This window comes from Stigmatopora nigra, chromosome 10, assembly GCF_051989575.1.
Source record: "Stigmatopora nigra isolate UIUO_SnigA chromosome 10, RoL_Snig_1.1, whole genome shotgun sequence".
Lineage (NCBI taxonomy): Eukaryota > Metazoa > Chordata > Actinopteri > Syngnathiformes > Syngnathidae > Stigmatopora > Stigmatopora nigra.
In genome coordinates, this window is record NC_135517.1 from 7534978 (window position 1) to 7558548 (window position 23571).

The 23571-nt window shown below is 37.9% G+C and overlaps 1 protein-coding gene across 10 annotated transcripts in view; it reads right to left on the reverse strand.

Annotated features, from left to right (window-relative positions):
* Positions 1-1746: 1746 nt before the first annotated feature.
* kif21b (kinesin family member 21B) overlaps positions 1747-23571 on the reverse strand; it is a 50574-nt gene continuing 28749 nt past the window's right edge. For 7 of the 10 annotated variants that reach the window (XM_077727352.1, XM_077727349.1, XM_077727354.1 and 4 more), the window contains 8 exons: positions 21494-21630; positions 21221-21401; positions 20806-20970; positions 19694-19811; positions 18895-19065; positions 13926-14125; positions 13214-13337; positions 7806-12575 (listed from right to left, as the gene is read on the reverse strand). In XM_077727352.1, the coding sequence (XP_077583478.1) occupies positions 13238-13337; positions 13926-14125; positions 18895-19065; positions 19694-19811; positions 20806-20970; positions 21221-21401; positions 21494-21630 (1072 nt within the window). In that variant the 3' untranslated portion in view covers positions 7806-12575; positions 13214-13237. Of the gene's footprint in view, positions 2427-7805; positions 12576-13213; positions 13338-13925; positions 14126-18894; positions 19066-19693; positions 19812-20805; positions 20971-21220; positions 21402-21493; positions 21631-23571 lie in introns of those variants that run through there. The other 3 variants (XM_077727355.1, XM_077727353.1, XR_013327764.1) reach the window with 2 other exon arrangements.

Genomic DNA, 23571 nt, shown 5'->3' on the forward strand with positions numbered 1-23571 from the left:
TCTGTTCTATGAATCAGAACAGGTGCTTAGAAAGATATGTTGACAGTTGGCCATCTGTCGGAAGCGCAATTATTTCTTTTACCTGTGACTTTACATCATTGATAAGTAAAGTTTGTTAGTCATACGCACAGTGGCTGTAATTAATGAAAGGATTTAAAACTGTTAGAATATTTTTGCCAGGACATCCGGGCTTTCCCTCAGATGGTGAGAAATTGAGTATCTGAGTCCTTTAGAAGGAGCAACTCGACCTCATATAAGTGCAAGAAAATGAATGGAGAGATTACATGGAGTGTATAATTAGGTATTGTAAAATTTCTATGGTTGTTTTTCTGTGTTATTTCAGTTTCAAATGTTATTTACGACCATATGTACAGCCACAGTCACACAAAGATATGAAAGGGGTCCGGTATTTAGCACATCTGACTAAAGGTTTAGTAGTAAAGTGGTACATTTGCCTGACTTCGCTGTGGGCAGCGTGGGATCAATTCCCACTAAGTGGGGATTGCAATGTGTATGGTTGTTTGTCTCTGTGTGTGCCTTAAGACTGACTGGCCAACAGTTTAGGATTTAGTCCACCTCCAAAACTCTGTGACCCAAACAAGCATTGTTGAACTTCCTTTGGAGTTTGAATGTTTGCTCCATGCTTGTAAATTTCAAATATTCTAATTTTACACTTCATTTGTACTTCATGTTTGAAAAGTTTCTTTTCTAAAGCAAATCTCCAAGGCGAGTTGGATTGAAACGGACTGCTGCGTCTCTTTGTGGACCGTGTTGCTTGATGTGGAATCTCCGTGGGGGCATTGAGTGAAACATGGGCTTCGATAAATCTGCTTTCAATTGTGCCACACGCTACATCCCAACAACCCCTGGGTGTAATCCCACTCCGTTGTGATGTCGTTTAATCCGGAATCAAAGGTCTCCCGAGGTGGCAAACATGAAAGAGAAACAATTTTCTGAATGACTACCCAGTGACTGGCAAGCAAACACAAGCGAAACACGCTCCTCCTGCACAGTATGCGAGTAGTATTTATGGAAGGTGAGATTGGTGATCGTCTGGCTGGGAGCCCAGTACTCCCTCGGGCTGCGACGGGGAACATTTTAGCAGTGTGATGATGTTGAAGAATAAAAGCAAAATTACCGTTAAAACTATAATAACGGCTGTCTCCCTTCAACATGAAACGCCATCACAAAGTAGTCTTTCTCACTTTTCTGATCCTGCATGAGCTGCAACGTATATCGCAGATGTTGACATGTTGCACTGCATGTGAAAATAATTGCCACCAAGATATTAACAGCAATGTGAGCTAATTGTCTTCAGTGGGACTGGTCAGACCCCCATAGAGATAATTGAGTCAGAGGCTGACCTAAATTACTTGTGATGGCATGCTAGAAAACCACTTCAAAGAACCAGTGACTGACTTGCTTACATATTCACAGACAATTCCTACATTTACAGGTTATGCATACAGTGCACGGCTATTTTATTATTCAAAATTCTCTCAATCCCATCCTCGTATATGAATGAGTGATGTCCCGAGGGATTGAAAATAATGCATTCGACACCATTTTCTATCCTACATTTAATTGTGTCGCATAAATGCACTGGAAAAGTACCAACTTGCATAAATTCCATAACATAGTAGATTAGTGATAGTGAAATGGGGAAAAATAAATATATTTATTTGTTTGTTCGACATGGGAAGAAGAGATACTATGGTCGCCACGCTAATTAAAATTGTCTTTACAAGTGTATAAAGCTATTTATTCAGTGACAATATGGTGTTGTTGAAAACGATTCGTTTCTGCCTCACAAAACAAATTCAATAAATTCTTAACAGTTACTCTTCTTGTATCCGAAATAGATTAATAATGGCAACGCAAACCACTTCTTCAATTTATATCCAAAATGCTGTACGCTACATTTTAGTTGAGGAAAAAACATCCCAATATATGCAGGTATTTTCAAGGTAACATTTCCAACGGACACATAAAAAAACTGATAAGACGGAAAGTGGGTAATGTTTGATAGACTACTGCTGAGATGGGATGACAGCTCAAAGGTCTAAGTTTGCTTTCTTATCCACCTTCACACTTAACAAGTTTTTTCCTGAAAACCCTCGACATATCTTACCGGTGAGTGCTTTATTTCATTTCTCCAATACAATCTTGGCATGTTGAGTCCAAGTCTTTCTTAGCACGGTCCCTTCTTTAGCGTCATGGTGGAGCTGGCTTTCTACCCAGCGGTGGCTCTCATATACTTTTTTGGGGTGATGGACGCCAGCAAGTCGGATCGGATAGAGCTGGATGACAGAGCTTCTGTGAATGTCTTCTGTCTTTTTGTGTTGGTGCAGCCACTGTGTTTGGTATTTGGAGGATACACCGGCATGGCCGCATATCTTCTAACTGCGCTGGTCTCATACAACTTTCTGCCATGGAAGAAAAGGAAACAGATTGGAAAAGAAGCAAAGAAGACAAAGTAGTGAACAAAAAATTGGATAAAAAAATGGTTGTTTTTTTTGCAGGTTAAATGATACACCAGATAAACTTTGTCATATTATCTAATTAATGATTTTTTTCAAAATATTGTTTTATTTTGCTTTGTTAAAGGTAAAAGTGTGACATGAATCGCCTTTAGTATGTTAAAACAGCAATTACAATTAATTCAGCATGGGCTATAATAGCAATACTTTAAGCAATAAAGTAAACAAGATATTTTTATTTTAGCAGCCTTGATAAGGAAATATTTTTTGATCAATTTTATCCTCATTTATTTATTTTTCTCAAGTTAATTAATGGTTATGATTTGACAGTATGTACATATTTGTTCAACCTGCTTTGTGCTGTCCAGAATATACTATACTTTTTTCCCTTTTGGAGACTTTTTTTTTTAGCACAGGTATCACACGATGAAAACAATGTCTTTTTTTTCAGTTCCTCTTAAAAAATCAATTATTTTTAGAAAAAAAATAACAATATGAGTTGGGGGATCCCCATTTCAATTCAGGGAGCTACAGAACGTTGGTGCTGTGCCCATGAAAAATGCATGCCAGGCAGTTTATGTTGCTGACTCTTTCTCAGTGGGCTGACATTTTATCAGCGCTATTTTATATATTCCCCTAAAGACCATGATAATAATCAGTCCCAAGTTGTGGAAATTGGATTGTGATTGGTTACGGCATAATGTCTTGGTATTCCTTGGACTTGAGCTTACCTTCCATGATGACAAGCCCCTTTTTTTTTCCTGCTATGGAGTTGCCACTTCACACTATCACTCTCCCTCCATAAAATGGCATTACTATTGGTGCAGTTATCATCGTTGGTTTTCCTTTGTCATCTCGCCACTTTGAAGTTATAATCCAAAATCCATTGGCACAATCTAGATACATCACTGAACCCAGAATTCCCTCACATTTTTCAGTTCTACTTCCAGCATTCTTGGAGTAAAGGGCCATCCTGGAATGGCTGTTGGAGAGCCGTGTGCCATATTGTCATGTGAATTTTCAGAAGACAGCCCATGAGTTGAAAGGCTAAGCAAGTTATCTTTTTTAGGGATTGTCCTCTTGTGTCGTCCACTTAGCAGTTTTGCCTGTCACAGCTCGTATTACATGTAACTCGCTCTGGAGATTGTGCAAAGCTTTATTCCATACCCAGGCGGTGTCAAAGTGAGAGCAACATCATGCTTAAAAAATCTACACCAGCATATGAATGCATTTTTTGTTGTTTAAAAAAATGTGGTCAAAATAAATCATGTTTAAAAACATCTTCCACCATACATATGATATCACTTACAGTATAATCCATGAAACTTCATTGCTTTTATATTTTCAAGAACTGAAGAGTAAATAAAAATACAACAATCATTGTAGTAGTGCACAGAACTGTCCTAAAGCTATCACATGCCTGTATACGAATCACATTCATTCTTGAGTTAAATGAAAATCAGCACACACCTGCACCCATTTAAAGTGTTGTTGATGAAGCAAAACCAAGTTCAGATATCCGGGTTAATGATCATTACTTTCTAGCAGAAGGCTGACGTTTTGGTGCCAGCACAGATGCCATTTTTTTTTTTTGGGAGTGTTCTTCCTTGCCATCGTTTTATTTAAAGCTCCAAACCCTTCCAAAGAAAATCAACTGCTGTTCGTCATGTTGCCAGCACCATGCTTTGCTCTCAGTAAGTATGCTATTCACTTGCCAATTAACAGTAATGTGTTTATTCCAAATATTTTAGTTTAATCCTGGTTTTATTGGAACATAGCACATTTAATCTCTGAGAGATGTACTTTGCTCGGTCATTTAACTAGAAGACATTGCTTTTAAGATCACTAGAACACACAAATCCCCCAAACATGGCTTAGAAATGTGGATATCTTATGTTATTTATATTGTCATGCCATTTTTACACGCTTTAAGGCATATCATAATTATATAAACAAACCTGTGAAGACCACATATTTTTTTAATGCCATCTTGAAGAGATCTCATTGATTTTTTCCCCCTTCTTGATTTGTACAGTTTAAAGCCCACATAAATGGCATAAAATGGTTTTAATTAGAGTCGAGGTCTCATTTTTAATGTCATAAACATCTGGCACTTTTTCTACTGTGATAAGCAGTTTGCAAAATATCACATTTTACACTGATGCAACACTCGGTTGCACTTCTCATACCACCAAATGTGGAATTATTTTAAAAGGGATAACACTTGTTGACAATTATTGTCAGAGAAAATTCCTTTTATGTGTTTTGTTTCATGTGTAATTTGAATTTCATGTTGGCTAGTGCATTAAATGTGTTGTGGGAAAACCCAGGAACAGAGTGGGAATATGCCCAAGCTGTTTATTAGTATTTGGCTCTCTTCCATAGATCCAGAAGCTCACAATATGGCAATGGGAATATTTTCTGTAGACATAAGACACTCCTCATCATTAAAACCCTCTTAGGGGGTCATTTAAAGTCCCTGAATTGTTTGCTTTCCTCAGAAGATCTCACAGCATTTGCGTACAAATAAAATGGTGATTTATAGTGTCAAAGCACGTAAGGCTGCTTTTTGTAATACATTATTTGGAGCCAAGGTTATGTAGTACCATGAGAAAAAAAATGCTTCATCATTTGGCGATGTTTACCATTTCTTTTATGGCAGTAAATGTGAGGTATGTTCTCATTTACCCCCCCCTAATTGGCACATCAGCAATGCTGCCTTTGGTATCATCCATTATTTAAGACAGGATAAAAATTCACAGCCCTCAGGTATGCTTCTCATTTATTGCTCTTTCTACAAGGCTTCTCATTTTTCCCCGCGAGGTCCTTTTAGTTGAATTACTACTCCTGCTTTTTTCATCATCCATCAAGTGCAATGCATCCTCTCTCCTAGCTTTGTTTTCTGCCAATTAGCACAGACTTGGCTTTATTTTAGAGTTCAACTTTTTTTTTATGGATGCACTCATCCACATACAAAGGAATTGAAGTCTGTTATGGATATTTTAAGTGGGTGCAAATAAACTAATATCTCTGTCAAAGAGTGAGCGCAGAATAATGATTTTACTACCGTAATAATAAAGCAAAAATATTGCCACTTGAAAAAAAGGCCATGATAGTGAGACAAAAGTATTTTCACTATAAGTGTGATAGTTGATTTATCAAAAGCCAAATTGGTCATTTAATGTGATCATCCAAATGTACTTTTTGTTCTCACTATTCATATTTCTTATAAATTGGTCAGTTATTTATAGCCAAATGCAAGAAACAAACTCCTTTTCATTTTCGGTATCGCTTATCCGCATAATTTTGTTTACAGCTATATAATTGGCGCCCTCTGTGTCAGGTGGAACAATCTTCAAAAGACTATATTTTTCTTTAGAATGAAATTGAGCTTATTTTGTTGGTCTATGAAACCTGTTGTGTCTTTCCTTTTATTGCCGGTATATCTTGATGGGTCACAGTGATGGATGAGCAATTTCATTCCTAAAGATAACTACGTGTTATTAATCTTTGTACTCATACACACACACACCCAAGAAGTGTGAAAGCTGGTGCTTTAGTGTTTACTTAAACTATATGCCTGAATTTACTTGCTTTGCTTCAAAGTGAGTGATGGTCCGAAAGGACAGAGGTGAATATATTAGCACGTAAGAGCAGACTTGGCTGAAATGATGCAATGTAAACTAAGTGAAGACAACGCTGAGTTATTTTTCTGTAAATACTATGTGTGTGTGTGTGTGTGTGTGTGTGTGTGTGTGTGTGTGTGTGAGTGTGTGACAAGCAAAAGAAACCTATCCTGCTGTGGTATGGTGTTTGTTTGTGTGAGTGAGTGAGTGAGTGTGGAAATTTGTTTGTGACAGGAATCTTAAAATGGCTTCTGCCTCCTCTAAAGCGATAATAGCCGTCATACATCACAAGGTTTGCATGTTCCGCCGGGACTGGAAAGAGTTGCCCCGAAAAAGTTAACGATCAGCGTCCATAAAAGGAATGAAGATGCATGCCTTTTTGTTTTTTGTTTTGTTTTAATAAGTCTTGCCTTTAGGTAAAAAAAAAAAAACTTGCATCCACCTGTTATATTTATTTTTAAATAGGAGTCAGCGTTTTGATTTCTGGCTGATTATGGTGTGCGTTAGTTCACATTAAATCTGAAGTAATAAAATAAAGCCAACCCACAGGACAGACGCACTAAACTGTTGCCCTAGAGTTTATTGAGAAATAAAGGAAGCATTCCTAAAAGAGGAGATTGAAATCTATAGTGACTGTCAAAAGAAAAGTTAAAGGATGTCAAATTAACATTCAAGGCTCTAACTATATAGTTGCCATAAAACGCCTGCACTGTATTCTGTTATGTATAATTTCTACAGTTAACATTCATTTTTTATGAGATGCATGAATCAAATCACTTTCCTTTTTTTTCTCGCTTTAGAGAATGCTACAGGGTTGTTATGCAGACTTAAATTTTCCATGTTGGAGGAGGTCTGCGCTCCACTGAATGCATTTCTAGTTCTATTTAAAGCCGCTGAGATAGATGCAGACTGACAATTTGTGACACCAGAAGAAAGGGGAGGAACGCAATCGATAGCGTTATGCTCAAGAACACACGAGATCTGGACTTGCGTGAATTCAGAAATCAAAGAGAAGGGGTCACCACCAAGACTTAAATATTCATTCATAAACATTCGCTCAGCAAGATTCGGTCACGACCAACAGCTCAGTTATGGTTTTATGTTTTTATCTAATTGTGATGAGCTGCTATTTAAACAATAAATCAGGTATGCTTGAGTTTTTATTTTGAATTGAATTCATTTTGCCATTCATTTGAATCACATTATTGTAAACTTGTGGCTACCTTTTTGTTCTCGACTAACCCAGCTCTCAGGACCTGCTTTCCCATGAATCCTATTGGAGCAGAACCTTTGCCATTTATGTGTAATGGAAGCCCCTGTGCTCAGTGGGACCTTTAAATGACCAACCTTTTGATGTCATCTTTCCAGATCTGTGACTCAAGACAAGACCTCTGAATTCTCGGAATTTTTCAAAAGCCCTGTCAACTGGAGCGGCAAACATTATACAACATAGAGGTACGTCTTACTAAAATATGTTCTACTAACTGAATTCTATATAGGTGGAAGCCAGTAAAGTTGCAGAAATGCACGTCAAGTCAACTTTTCTGCACTGTCTATATGGAGGAGGTGGGATTGTATAATAGGATCCAGTGGTTGCCATAGCAATAAGAAAAATGCTATTTTCAAAACTACTTGTTATAATATTGATTGTTTTTAGAATAAACAAAATAGAATATTAAAAAAAATGACTCAAAGAAAGTCATGTTATATTTAGTTGTTTATTGGGAAGGTTGTATTGGTCATTAAATATTTACTTACAATATTTACACCGAAAGACACTTTTACATGGCTTGGTCACATGCATATTCTCACGCGTTTAAAAAAAAAAAAACTGTACACACATTTACACTCATTCAAGAATGAGTAGTCTGTGCAATAAAAGGCACAAATGACCTTTGACCCTGCATTCATGTCACATCAAGTATTGATTTCAGAGACATTGCCACATGTGACTGAGAGCTGGAAGTTAGCAGCAAACATATAAGCAGCCCTCTTGATTGGTTGCGAGTGCCACCGTGTCCCATCAGCAGCCAACAACCCAAAAGATGACAATTCCTCTGCTGTTAATGGTCGAGTGAGCCAAAACATTCGCGGACATCAAACAGAAAGCCAATTTATAAGATGTTGTATTTACTACACGAACATTGGGATTCGGTAAGGCCTGGTGGTTGAGGCACGGGGCGAAAAATTGAAATTTTTTTTGACGGTCGCAAGACGGGGAAGCTAGAGTGGCTAATCGCAAGTTTGCCAATCATTTGTGTGTGGCTACTTTACACGGTCAGGGTCTATAAGACAACAATTGTTAAAGCTACTATTCAATCAATTTGGTGGAACTTCACTTTTTTATATTTAGCTTGCAATGTTGCGCATATTGCTTTTTACAGAGCCTGGTATTAGCTGTCAAAATAATATTAAGCTTTGGTAAGATCTTTTTTCTCGTCTCAATAGAAAATTAGTCATGGAAACATTTTATTAGAGCTTTTTTTTGCAGTTGTTCTGCTGCTTTTAATTTATTTCTACATATTAATGTGATGAAGTATTAAAGGTGCCAGTGGAAGAAGACTGGACTTGCTTAAATGAAGGTTTTCATGCTATACCAACATTTACAATGCAGGACTGTTTAAAGCCTGACATAAGTCTTTCTAAGCCTGCACATTTGACAAATATTAATAGAATTTTCTGCTAAAACTACTTGAGATGTCGAATGGTGTGCTCCTTGCTGTAAGATTTCTGTGCTACATCTAGAACACGCAGTTGATGTTCAGTCTTAATTCGGTTTCATACTGTTTGTATCTGGACTATTCAAAGTAGTAATATCTACTATCATAAAGAGCATGAAAATATGAAGTTTCAGTGCATGAAGGAGTATTAAGGCCATTCAAGAAAAGGGTTAGTGAGATTAAAAGAAGTGATTTTTCAAAATTAAAGGGAAAAGACCGTATATAAAGCTGTCATGTTGGACTAGGGAAACAAAGATATTTTGTAACCTGGTATGGTCGTTTTTATGATACAATAAAATGATTGTATTCTAAGGTTACGTCAACAAAAGAGCAATTTTTCTAGAACTAGTTTTTGAGCTGCAATGCTCCTTTTTTCCAAATGATTTACTTTTTTATGTCTGAGATAGCAGCTTCTGTATATTTTAGCCTCCATTAGCCTGGAATCAAAAACGCTGGCTGTCATTTTAAAGAGGAAAAGAAAAAAAAAAGATAATTTTAATGAAAATACTGCAGTTTTTCATTTTTCTATACAGTCTAATGCTATTATATACTGCATAACCTCACGAGGTTGCCGTGGTGGTGGAGCCAAACTGAGTTAAATATGAGCAGGAGGTGGGATACACACTAAATTGGCTGCCAGAATACTCCATGAAAATTACAAATTGTAAAATAGGTTTTTTTTTTCCCCCACTGTATAATTGGACAATTATATTCTCTACACCTTGCCGGTGAGGCCTTAATACTCCTTCAAAGCTGTATTAGACAGTGCGGTCATTTTTTCTTTTTTGGAACATGAAAGTTACGACAAGACTATTTACACGGCATTTAGCACAATAGTTGGGCTGACTTTTCTTTTGAACTAGAGATAACTTTGAAGATAACGATGGTCAGATTTCAATATTATCTTGATGGGAAGGAATACCATTAACTTTCAAAGCTGTGAAATTTCAATAAACAGTATGACCCTTTGGCGCATTGGATATAAAATTGATGCAGGTGCAGGATATAAAATCTCCTCGGATGTGAAATCAGTAAGTCAGTACCGTGAACACTGTTTAAGCAGGTTATCTTCACAACTGATGACCTAGAAACATGAACGTCATCAACTTCAACGGGTAATCTGGCTAAATGGCACAGATGAAAAATACAGTTCAAGGTTCACTTTAGCGCTCTTTTTTTGAAATAAAATCAAGTGTCCCACCCACTTCAATGCCGCAAGCAAAATCCTACACAAGAATCTTTTTTCTTCAAATTGACATACCTACTTTGGCCATATAATGAAAACCTCATTAAGATTTTTATAGCAAAATAAGGTTGGGTGTTGAAAAAAAAAATAAACAATTAGAATTATCAAGGTAATACGTTAATTGTACCTTTTTTTCCTAAACAAGGCATTTGAAAAATATAACCTAAAAATGACTGAGTTCAAAAATGACAAAAATGATACGTCAACCCGTACCTGAGTCTCTCATCATATCAAATAACATACAAACCAAAACCTTGCCGGTCATTCACTGGGTTTGGAGTGTGTAAGCAGCATCAGACAACTGTGGTAGCAGCACATACTGCAGAAATGCATTGCAACTCAAGTACTACCAATTTGAAACCATTGCATCATTGTAAAGGAGTGGTTTCGTATTGAGGGCATTCGAAGTAAGGGGGAGGGGGGGGGGTGAATTTGGCTTATCGCGACTGCCTGAAGAAAATGTGTATTGTCCAAATTTTGAAGAAAAGAAAAAAAACAGACTGTTAGATAGACTATCCAACTATGAGGCTAGGCAGGCAACAGAGAAAATCCAATGGAATGATGCCAGTTTGCTTAGAAAGCAGAAATTTCTTCCCATCATTTAATGGAGCAGCAAAAAGTGGGTGTAAGGAAATTTCCAAATCCCTATCCTTTGTGACCTGCTTTCCCCCAGAAAGTATCTTCTGCAGAGCAGATGGGAGGAATGTGAGAACACTCTATAAATTGCCTTCACACGGACTTTTGCTAACCGGATAAAGGGTGAAGCCTTCACCGGGGTACACAAGCATAGGAGGGAAGCTCAATTAACTGGGCAGATTGATTCCACCTACTTCTATACCTTGTAGTTATTAAATTGACATTTTACATCATGAACATGTACAGTAAAAAAAGCAATCTGACAACCAGTGATGAGTGCTATATCCCTGTACATTTTGCATGTGCAATAGGTAAGGTCTAATTTAATTTGTTAAGTACAGTGGAATGTTTAATGTTCAATGCTCCTCTAATATGAGAGACTCAAAGGCAAATTATTTGGGAGAGAAGGTGGCTTTTTGTGTAATGTCATGTGAGACATTAGTAAACAGGACTTTGGACATGGGTTTATTTTCAGTGGGTATTTTTCTTTGTCTTTTTTTTATATATACTACAATATACTGTATGAGGAGTGGTAAGTCATTAAATCGGTAAAGGCTACCACTGAGTGCAAAATTGCATTTTCAATCAGGGATCCAAAATGACTATTGTTAACTATGGTGATTAATGTTTGATAATTTCCAAAAGTGCCCAAAGTCTTGATGAATATCAGTTTTAGATTTGACTATAGTTGATTAACACACAGTCATGCTCTGGATTTAGACGTTCCACCGTACTTTCTTTCAAAGTCCAATTAAAAGCTTAGTCACATCGTCTAAGTCCAATTAATCAATTTCTATCTATGTACTTATTAAGACTGCACCTGAATGATCCGTGCATGTTGGCTTATGTGGCATGAAAGTGCCCAAGCCAATTACTGGATATTCTCCACATTGACTGAGAGGGATTGTTGGGGGGCTTTGGTTACCCTTGATAGAGAAGGGAAAAAGGCATGTAGGGGGCCACACCCAGTATGAGATGGGAACATTCTTGCCCTTAATGAAAGCACTGTAGTCTGCAAGGGGGTGTTTCATATTTCTGCTGTTGTCAGGACTTTTTTTGCACGAGATAATGAAGTCTAGGGAGCTCCTTTAGGGGCAGTATCACTTCGCCCGTGCTACTGGATGTGTGCTTTCACGTTTGCAAGATCAGCAGTGAGACAGGCAGTGGCAACAGAGGACACATTTACAAACATAAAGAGCCAGACAAGTCCAGCACCAGATTTCTTTTTTTTTTGTGCAAAGAGACTCATAAACATTTCCACGCCCACATGGAAAACACGCTTCAAAACAAATGAGGTAGGGAGAATGAGAATTAAACTATTACTAGTTGTTCACCACAGAAACCCAAGTGACATAGTAAAGAGAAGAGGCTGGGCCGAAAAAAATCTGATGTTCAATTGTGTAACAGCAGAATAAGAATAATGATGAATAATGATTGTCCAGTGACCGAGCGTAAAAGATACAAAAATCATTACTGGGAAAAAAGTATAGACGTTTGTCCATCGGTTCCTCCTTACGTGTCTTGCATTTCAAAAATTAGAAAAAGAACAAAAAAATGGAACAGCAGGACCTTCTTTTTCATTTTGTTATGAGGGAAATGGTCCTGCCAGATGTGTCTGCTAGATGCATTTGCCTTGGCACTTTCACATTTCAATTGGAATCCAAGAATGAAAGGAACAATTGTTTATTATGCCTTTCAAAGTAATGTTCCGTTACTCACAGTGACAAATAAAAGTGGGATTGCCTTGGGGTGGAAGTGAGGTCGCATCTCACAAGTGAAGCAACGCGATAAAATGGTCAAACGCCTTCACTTGAGTCGTCACCTCTTCCTCCACATCTTCGACAGCCAGATCTTCACAGTCTTGTCACTGCAGACAGAAACCGTGGGTGAGAAGGCAAGTGTATATTTTCAGAATCAGGCAGGCAAGCAAAGAGAATTCAGGGAAATGCAACAGAAAAATGCAAGCTTCCAATAGATCAGTGCTTCCCAGCCCTTTTGAGCTGAGGCATACTTTTTGCACTCAAAATTTTTCAAAAAACACAAAGCACTAAAAAACCTAAAATTGTTCTTTCCTACACAGATTTTAGAACTGGCAATTTTAGACGACATAAATTATTGTAGCATTTGTCAAATTTCCACCACATCTTTGAATTTTTTTTAAACGAGTATTGCCTTTTTTTTTAAAAAAACAGGGCTCTCTCCACGGTTGTAAATTGGAATTGACTTTGAAGCAAAACTCAGTGCAGTCTGTAGAGGAATGATAACAATTGCAGAAAATTGGCGATCTAAAAATAGCAACCAGTTGAGTGGAAAATTAAATAAAACTAAATGTACCAAAAAGAAACCCAACCCAATGCAAGTTTTGTTTTACTGCATCTAACACAGTGCATTAGCTGTTCCTTACACAATTATTACATAAAGATAGGAGAGCAGAATTAGGTCACATAAGGAAGGAGACAGAAGACAAAAGTGCAAGGACAGGAAAAGGATAGGAAAAGAAAGTACCAGAGGGATGAGGGAAGGTGGTAATCATGGGAGGCTGGTGGCTCGGCCCTTGATGGCGAGGACCCGGCGAGGAAGACACGGGGTCAAGCCAGGCACATAGTTCCATAATTTCACCCTGCAATCACTGAGGTCCACCCACAGGAAGAATTGTAGACAAACAGGTTGTGGTGCAGTAGGATTGAAGAGACAGTGGAGTGAAGGATGAGAATGAGGGAGAGAAGAAGACAGAAAGCAGAAGGGGTTGAATATTAGTCAGATGGGAACAAATGTGAATGAATCATCTGCTATGGGGTCTACCCTACAGCCACGTAAAAAATATTATTGACATTTTTCCAACCTCACCAGTGCCCTTTCCTCTAGAAGCTGTTATTTATTTTCTTTTTTGTCAATGAAGGGTCAGACCACTTGTATGGACGCTCCATACTATTTTGGTAGTAGGTATGACTAATAACATTCATTATAGTTACAATGCAGGTGTACAAAATAACTCAAAACTGTTTAGCTTTAATCAGTTAACTTTTAAAGCAATGAGTCTTATGCATTCTTTTTTTTCCCTTAGAATGGTAAATCTGTGGGCTTGCAATATTGTTAAATACCTTTTTTTTTGTTAAAAATATCCAAACGAGTTACAAGTAGCCCTCTTTTGTGCATCTTTTTTTTTATCTCCATTAACAAGCAAAAAAAAAAAGGAGTAGAAACTTAGAAAACGTACCTGGACGCAGTGAAAATCTGCCGAGAGTTTGTACAAATGGCATTAATGGGGCTGTCGTGTCCTTTTACTTCTCCTATTGGGGTGAAGTTGTCAACGTTCCACACCTTCAGCATACCGCCCCGACAGCCGCTGAGCAGTAATGGCCTCCCCGGGACGTAGGCCAAGGCGCACACCCAGTCCTTGTGGGCGATGGGAATTTGCTGTCAAAAAAAGAGAAATATTGTGCTTAGTAACAGGTAACAAAAGGCAAGTTTCTTAGTGGATAAATCAATCGAATAGATTGGACATCTAACGTTGTCAATGGCACTGAAAGACGAGCATCCACAGCCAGGGAATGAGTTCATTTTGCATCACAATTTTTTTTTCTTCCTCAAAACATCCCCGTGGGCCAGATCGGATAACCTAGCAGGCCACTTTCGGCCCGTGGGCCGTACGTTTGACACCACTGGTCTACAGGCTACATGGCAAAGTGGCATCCCAACTGCTCCAACTTCTTGGGATATCAGACATACACTTGGTCTGATTTCTGTGAAAAGTTTTAGTTGTCAACTCATTATTGAATATTAGGCACCCACAGTCTATTTTCCCTTTTCTTTGGTCTGCTCATTTTACAGTAGCGCTGAATTGACCTAGGGGAAATTAAACATCATCATTTTTATGCAAGGAAATAAGATGTGAAGAAGGTAGCAGGGGTTGACTCAGAAAGACAGCGGGTGAGGCTGGCATAAAAAGATAACTTATTCATAGGTAGAGGGGCAAAAAGCAACATGGTAACTAGGCAACATATAAGCACAGTTTGAAATATCCACAAGTTATTCTTAGCTCAATTCAGTCAAGAAACCACACGCACTCCCTTGTGTTTGGAAAGATAATCCCAATGACACAAACCTCAAAGTAGCAGATGCAAAAAAAATGGCAGCAGCTAAAAATGTGTGCACTTCCAGAAAATATTTATATATTTGTGTTCTTTCAAATCACATCGCTGCTGCTCAAGTGGAAAACTTTCCTACCTCGTTTCACTTTTGAAAGAAAGAAAAAACTTAAAATAGCCGAAAGGCATATCTTCTGCTTTCAAAAAAAAGCATACCAAAAGAAAGAGGCGAAGGATGTGAGGGGGGTGCGTTGACATTTCACTCTACTAAAGCCTCAAATTTTTCTCACCACTAATTTTCTCATGTATTTTCTCATGGCTGAAGGGAATAAAACCTGACCGAAATGCTTATGATTATGACAGGAATGTAATTCTAACAGTATAAAGAGCGTTATAGTATAAGCAATGTTTATCCTTCACGACGTGTATCTGTATTCACATATACGTACAGCAATTGGTTAAGTTATTTTTACACTAATGCCATTCAAGATTTGTGAAAATGTAAATATAAAAAAAAAGGCTAAACAATTGCAATGTATTTGTGAGTCAAGTGCATAGTTTTGAAGGGCACTCCAGATAGTGGAGCTTTTTCTGCGCTCACTGAACTCTCATTATTGGGGTCAGCAGATCTTTGTTAGTTTGAGATGAGATCTGTAGGTCACAATATGTTCAATGGCTTTTCACATGGGCCTACACATATACTATACTACAGAAAATATTAGAGCCGAAGCAGTGCCTAAACCAAGAAAACAGAATTCTATTAGACCACTACATGATGTCAGGTTTTTGCAACAGAATTGAATCTTTGCCCCCCAAAAATTGTTAAAGGTTCCTGCATGTGTTTCTGCTAAATGAAGATTTTCAAGTTAAAATATTAAAAGAAAATACCAGAAGATTGTTAAAACCTAATGTTGAACCAAAAAAGTAATTAGTATATGTATTTATTGATTTTATTTGAATATATGTATCTGCTTTGTGTCCTGTCTTCTAATCCCATAGGGCCTCTTCCTATCTTTTGCCTGGGGCCTTAAATTTCTCCGATCCACCCCTGAACACAGTTTCTTTGCAAGGTAAAGTATATTTACAATTGTATACAGGATTTGGGAAGGGCTATGATATAGCCGACATTAATTATAAAGAAATTGCTCCATTGAGTCTCATGAGATTGTACACTGTACTTAACAGAAACACAAACAAAACAGGTCCTAAAAGAGGCAGTGCTCCAAAGCAGTAATAAACAATATCATTTTATAACCCAAGCTTAAATTGAGATGCAACTTCATAATTAGACATGAAGCTGTAAAATAGATTGCATTAGCTTTTTTGTCAAATCAAGTAGTGGAGGTGAGACTCCACGGACCATAGCACAGACGATCGAAATGAGTCTTTGAACGTGTCTTATTTTCTTATTTAGTCTTTTGGGAGAAATAAAAAAAAAAATGATTGAAGATGGAATAAAAATAAAAAATAACTTATTAAAAATTTGACAATGTGATGCTTACTATGCAAATGAATGCGCATGCAAATGAAATCTACCCAGAAGGTGCCATATTATCCATTTTTAACATAGGCAAGCAGCAGTGGATACACAACAGACGCCACAGAAGAAAACACGCATCCAAAACACACTTTCTTTCCCTTCTCTCTTCTGCCCTGATGTTGACATACTTTCTTACCACTTTACCCATGACACACAAGCGCCACAAACTGAATTGTATAAATGAATAAATGAAGGGTGGGGGGGTTCAGTGACAGTGATCTGTCCACTCCAAACCAATGACACATCAAACATAAAAAGAAATAAACAATGCCTTTCAATTTTGAGCGCAGACATTTGTTTGTGAAACACGTCATGCAAAAATATGGAGCAAGCAAACACACCTGATTGGCATTTCCGTGGTGCAGTCACTGTATTGAATGATGTTAGCTCCTGATTGGAGTGCCCTGCCAGATCAACTCAACGTCTATGTTCGGGCTGTGAGTAATTAACCCCAGAGCCATACAAGAGTGCAATTTTGGCAGACCACTCATTCAACCGACCCTCTAACCCAGGGGTCTCCAAATCGGTCCTCGAGGGCCGCTGTGGGTGAAGGTTTTTGTTCCAACCCATCCAACACATACAGTTTAACCAATGAGGTTTCTGCTGAAAAAAGAAGCACCTCTGACTGCAATCCACTGATTGCAATTCTGCGATACCAGATTGGTGGAAAGATTTCCTCTTAGAAGTTGCGACGAAAACCCGCACCCACCCCTATGGGGACCACTGCTCTAAACCTTTGACATGGTCGATGGGGGAGTGTTTAGGTGGGGAAAAAGCTCTGCGTTTGATGGTATTCAACAAGAGATTCCAAGCAAATTCACCACAATATCTAGTGGCTTTTGTCCTCATCACAATCGCTGACTGTTAGAAATTCATAGCTGGGCCAATGTATGAAGAAGTGCAGGCACTGCTCAATTTATGAACATGTTACGGTCCTACACTGGCAAACTAACACTACCCACTAACTAAGCCGAAACTATTGTTAGACAAGGCAGTTCGATATGTCGTAGGTTGATGACAGTGTAACCTGAAGACTGCCTCATTTAAATAAATCAAGATTTAGATTATTTTTTTTTAAATGTCCTGTGCAGTCCCCTAAAGGTCCATTCAAATCCTTATTCAATTTTCCATTAATATGCTGCCTAAGCTCAACAGCCTTAACACACATCTGGGCACTGTTACATCTATAAATGTAAAATGAATCAGTCTACTACATGTGAACCAAAAAGTGTCAGATCACTCAATGCCGGAAATGCCCCAGTAGAGAGGTAGGGTAAATGCGGATGTGATTATATTGAATTCACACAGCAGGTAAAAATCAATAAATCATGTGATAAATACAGGCAGTTCAAAATGACTTCGTATTTTCTTGTTGTTGTTAAATGTCTCCGAAATGTTAGAGTAATTTTTCATCTCTGCCATCTCAGGTCAAAACAATTCACTGAGGTATGTCGCAAGTGATTGTTCATGTCAGCATGCCAAACATCTTGTATGTAGGGCATGAAATGCTATTATATTCAAAACCAGCAGACTAATAAGCAACATGAAAGACAAAAGGCTGTTTAGCAGACACTTTTTGAGAGGATAAATAAGTCTTTGCATGTTAAATTACTTTGAAGTTAGGTTCAGGAATAATACGCTCTCAATCAATTGAAACAATTCATTATACAGGTAGTCAGGCAGCTTTAGAGTTGTCCGCAATAATCATCACATGCCAGTAGAAGGACTGAAATGAGTCTCAATCTATCACAATGTTGTTGCTTTTCATTCCCCACAACACTCTGGAGTTTCTTAAAACGACAAAAAAACATGACATGCCATTCTGTCAACAATCAAATAAAAAACAAATTAGGATGAGCTCTCAGACCTTATTCAAAGCAGAATAGTCCTAAATTCAGTTTAAATTAATGTCAACCGATATTGATAAATACTCCATTCCATTGATTTAGGTGTTAGTATTAGAGTGGTTTGTTTGTTTGCTTTCTTTTTGTTATACAGCAGTGATGGTGAGTGTCGTGTATCAAATGCCAAGAGCCTGTAATATCAAAAAGTGATATCATTTTTCACATTTCTCCAACAGCTGTCACAGATGAGCAACCGTCTTTTTGAGGTTCTAACTCAAAGGATCATTTATACCTGACCACGATTGCCTGCAACATTACAAACACTTCCTGTCACATCTTTTTTAGAGAAAAAAATTGGTTTGCGACCACTTCATGATGAGAATACAGAATGCTGGAGCATATGGACGTCTAGACTAATGCAAAAATGTATGTCATGTAACCAGTGTTACACATGGAGTATCAAAAATGCTACCCTGAATCTGTTGCTATAAATTGTCAAAGAATCTTCCAATAAAGTTACAATTCAATCTTATTTTACTAAAGGAGTGTTTTTTTTCGACATTGTACATCAGTCACAAATAACCTAGATTTTCTGGCATTCCGAATCTTGAAAAATGGCATGTGTGGTGCGTGGTACATGATGCATTCATTATTCAGTTCTTTTTCTTCAAGAATAGAGCAGAACACACACACACACACACACACAATACACACCTGAGTGAGCTCCTGCTGCTCCAAATCCCATTTTTTGATGCCGTTGTCTCTCGAGCCACTGAACAGTACGTCTCCCTGCACAGCCAAACACTCGATGCCATCGTAATGCGGAGGCTCAAAGTTATGAGCTGGGCCGATGTTACCCAGCGTCCCTTCGGCCACGTCAAACACCTGAAAAAGGAAGCATGATACACCTTTTGAAATCTAACTTTCACCATCAGCGGGCCAAAAACAGGTCTAAAACGGGTGTTTCAATTTTAATAAAAATGAAAGTGAACATTTTTTTAAAAATATAAAAAGAAAAATCTAGCGCTCTCGCCATTTAAAAATAAGAAATTAAAAATATTTCAATTATTAAGGGCGGCCTCGCAGCTCTGGGGTCCTGGGTTCAAATCCAGGTCGGTCCACCTGTGTGCAGTTTGCATGTTTTCCCCGGGCGTGCGTGGTTTTTCTCCGGGTACTCCGGTTTCCTCCCACAATCCAAAAACATGCACAGTAGGCTGATTGGACACTCTAAATTGCCTGAGGTCAGCTGGGATAGGCCCAGCACCCCCCGCAACCCTAGTGAGGGTAAAGTGATTCGTAAATGAATTAATGAATAAGTTGAAATATTGTTAGTAAAGGTCTCAAAATGAAGGTTATGAACAAAATTAAACATCTACAAATAATCTATCAAACATCAGTAAAGCTCAATCCAATTCATCAATTAATTATGGCATCCTATGATTGGCAGGTATGTATAGAAGTCCTTTGAATAAAACTGTAATTATGACGTGGCCCGTGATCAAATGTTAGTTACCTTCACATAATGGTCTTTAGAACCAGTGATGACTTGGTCTTTCCCCAGAACAGACTGCCCCACCGTCAAGCACATGACGGAACCTATGTGGCCTGTTAGTTTACCCATTGGTTGCATCCTAAGAAAAAACACACAAATTGATAAAAGAATTTGACAAAAGTATAGAAGTATAAATAAACAGATTTTAAAAAGAGCCCCTTTCAATGAATGTAGAAATGTTCTCATCATCTCATCAATAAACCTGCCGAGCCAAAGCTCTGTCACTGAAAGCGAGGTGATACTAACAGGGTGCTTATTAAATGCATTTTCATCTTAGCAGCATTCCTACGCATCAATAAATGGTTATGAGATTTTCTGTCTGGTTCTCATGTCCCTCTAGAACAATAAAACTAAAAAGGAAAATACTGAAACCTTGAGTGTACCCTTAAAACACATTGCTTGCCATCGGTGGCTGATCTATGACATCGTATCATTATTAACTAACTAGGTGCTTTTAATCGAAATGGAGACCTAATCCATTTCAAGTGGGAGGGATGGCAGTGACTCTGTTCAAATGAATAGGGGCATCTCATGGCATTACAGCATTGGATTCAGGCAAAGCCAACCTCTCCCTGGTAAAATGGGGCGTCTAATACCGTCAATGCCAGCAAATAGCTTTAAAACACACACACGCACAAACGACAGAAATACATGAATTAAAGATTCAGGTGTCCCTACCTGCATTTAATTTTTTTTTTTTAAATGTGTCCATCAAATCTCAATCCACATCAAGAGGCATTGTTTAAAAGATTATACACATGCCAAAGTAACTGTGATCTGAGTTGTAGTAAAGCGTGCAATTTGAAAAGTCAGGGTGTCTGAAGTCAAGTGAAATGCTAAGTGAGGGGATTAGTGGCATATTCAGTAAAACTGGGATTATATATGTTAGTCGGCTTTAGTTTCTTCTGATTATCGCAACATATCACATCAAACAAAAGAAACCATCTTTGAGCAGATAACTGTGATACATAACATGGTGTTTCAGCCTGTACAGGGGATAGCAAAAGAAGAGATCGTGCATGCCTGGATGAATACCTTGCGATCCATAAACAAACAAAAGGAATGCAGTGTACCTGTTGAGATCCCAGATGCGAACAGTATTTCCAGTAGCGGCGTACAACACAGATCCCGATGGGTTGAGTGCAATCTGGTTGATTTGACATTCTCCATGTGCAAATGTTATTGTGCGGGTGGTGGCACTGGCACACGCATCCCCTGACACTACCTGTCCTGATGAACTGAAGGAAAGTAAAAAGGAGAAACAAAATCATTGGAAGAAAGACACAGTGAAGAGAAGGGGGCAAACTGCATGTTGTGCTCATAAACATACTGTTCAAATAGAATATTGGTGTGAATTCTAAATGAAAATGTATAAAAATCTTTTTTTTTACATGTCAATGTACATTTCTTTTTGTATTTTTATTCTGCCCCTGCAAATATTTAGAGATTTTCACTTGCATGTTGTTGATAGTCAGTAGGGCCACTTACGTGAGCGTGCGGACACACTTGGCTGGATCACGTATGTCCCACACTTTGATGTACGATGTGGAAACAGACAAGACCAAACCTGAAGAAGGACAGTATTTGACAGACACTACATTGTTGGGGTGGCCTTTGAGCGTGACAATCTCTTGACCTGTCACCAAGTTCCAAATCTTACAGGTGCGATCTGGAAGAAATTGTTGACAAGTAAAACACAACACCACAAATGGAACCAATATTGCACATTGAATTCTGTGAGTGGGTCAGTAAGATGTGTACCTTTGGATCCAGTAAACAGTAACTCATCCGTGGCATCAACACACAAAACGGGCTTTGAGTGGCCCTCGGCAACAGACATACACTGCAGGGGCGCTGTGCGACCACCCTTCACGCCCCCGATAGGATTGATCACACCCCTAGAAACATGTAAAAAAAGAAAAAAAATTCTGTGTGAATTACTTGAGGCAAAATAAGATACTGTAATTTCTCCCATGTTCACAGATGCAAGCACATCCACAGGCAGATACTACATAGCACATGCTTAGAAAAAAACTTAAAGAAATGCATACATTCACACTTAATGACTACTACTGATATCCAATAGGAAGACTAGATCACACAGTTGAAGTGTGGCATATGTACCAATTGGTATGTGACCATTAAATCCATACAGTACATGCATGTGTCTCAAAACATGTACGTTACACACGTTTGGTGGTGTACTGAGTGTGCATGGTGGGGCTTATGTGGAGGATTGTTCTCTGGTGGGCTTCCTTGTGAGGCCTGTTTGTGTGTATATGAATGGTACTTAATGATTATAATTATGAGTAAGAAGGAAGGGGTGAACAGCAACTATAAATTTATGTTTTACACCTTTTGTGTGTCAAAAATGAGAGCAAGTTAATGGATTTATGCTGTCCATAAAGAAGAGTTTCAAGCAGCTGTGAAGAATTATTTTGGTCATCAATTGGCAATGAATGAGAAACTAAAAGATTACAAAAATCTTCATTAGATGTTTTTAATATACTTTTTTTGATTTTCATTCTACTTCATACGACGCTGCCATTTTTTTAATAACAGAAATGAATTTCTTTTGAGGAGAACAGAAACACAAGTATGATAAGACACTAATGCACACAAATTGCTTTTTTTATTCTATTACCAAACGAATTGAAAAAGTTAATCTACAGCCAAAGCAATCACACACAAAACAATTAATTAGAAGAAAACTAAAAGAACAGCCTGCAGAAAAAAAGCTGACGTCATATCATGCAACAACCAGTCGTGTCACCTAATTCACCAATTGTGTTCAAATATTCATATTCTAAATACATTCTTTTCTGGCATCATTGAAATTCAGAAATGCCATAGCTTTTAACCATTTACATATCATGTTAGCTTCATTAAAACAGGTATATTGTGGAAGAACATCAGTGTATCATGTAAAATTTACCCATCTTTTGGGGACAATACTAACAATATTTAAATGTGACCTACAAGTTGAGAAAAGCTGGAGAACTACCATTTGGAAAATAAGAAATAGCAGGGCAATTTCATGGTTAAATTTCATTCCTGCAGTCGCTGTTGTCAAAGCTACAAGGTGCTCATTACTACTGCATAAAATGTCACATTGAAAGACTTTTTATCCAGCCTTTGGTTAGACTGAGCTATATTTTAATGCCTCCCTATCCCTTTTTTTCTTCATTAAAGCTACAGAAACTAGAGTCCAAACACTCCCAGGACCTGCAGTCCAAATTCTAGCAACCATTCCTGTCCTATCAGCATGAAATATCTCATGGTGTGCAGAGTTATGAAGTATGTAAAAGCTGCTAATGGATGTTGCAGCACTGAACATGGGGGGGGACCAACAAACTAATGAGAAACGTGAAGACAGATCAGTGTGTGTTCTGTGCATCACACTGAGAAACAGACAGAAGCGTCTGGGTGAAAGCTGCTTCAACTTGGGAGTTAGTAAGTAATAAAATAAGAGAAGTAAGAAACGTGTATATCAGGGAAGTGAAAGCATTTAATAAAACCTATCAAAGGTCATCATTTAGCATGTGTTGTCGAGTTTCGCTGATATTAAGGCTTGAAAGAACGTAATTCTATTCCGGGTTTGGAGAGAGAATAGACTTGATCAAACGTGTAAGATGTTGATTAGTGAGTTTACAATGTTTGGGGGCAAATGTTATCACATGCGGTTTTCTTCTGCTGTTTTAAGTCGAAAAAGTTGTATCGCTTTTTAACACAAGATATATTATACATATTTCCAAGGTATATTATACATATGTACACCACAAAGTGAATAAGACCATTCAGCTGGTTCAATATATTTGTTGAAACCCCAATAGGCAAAT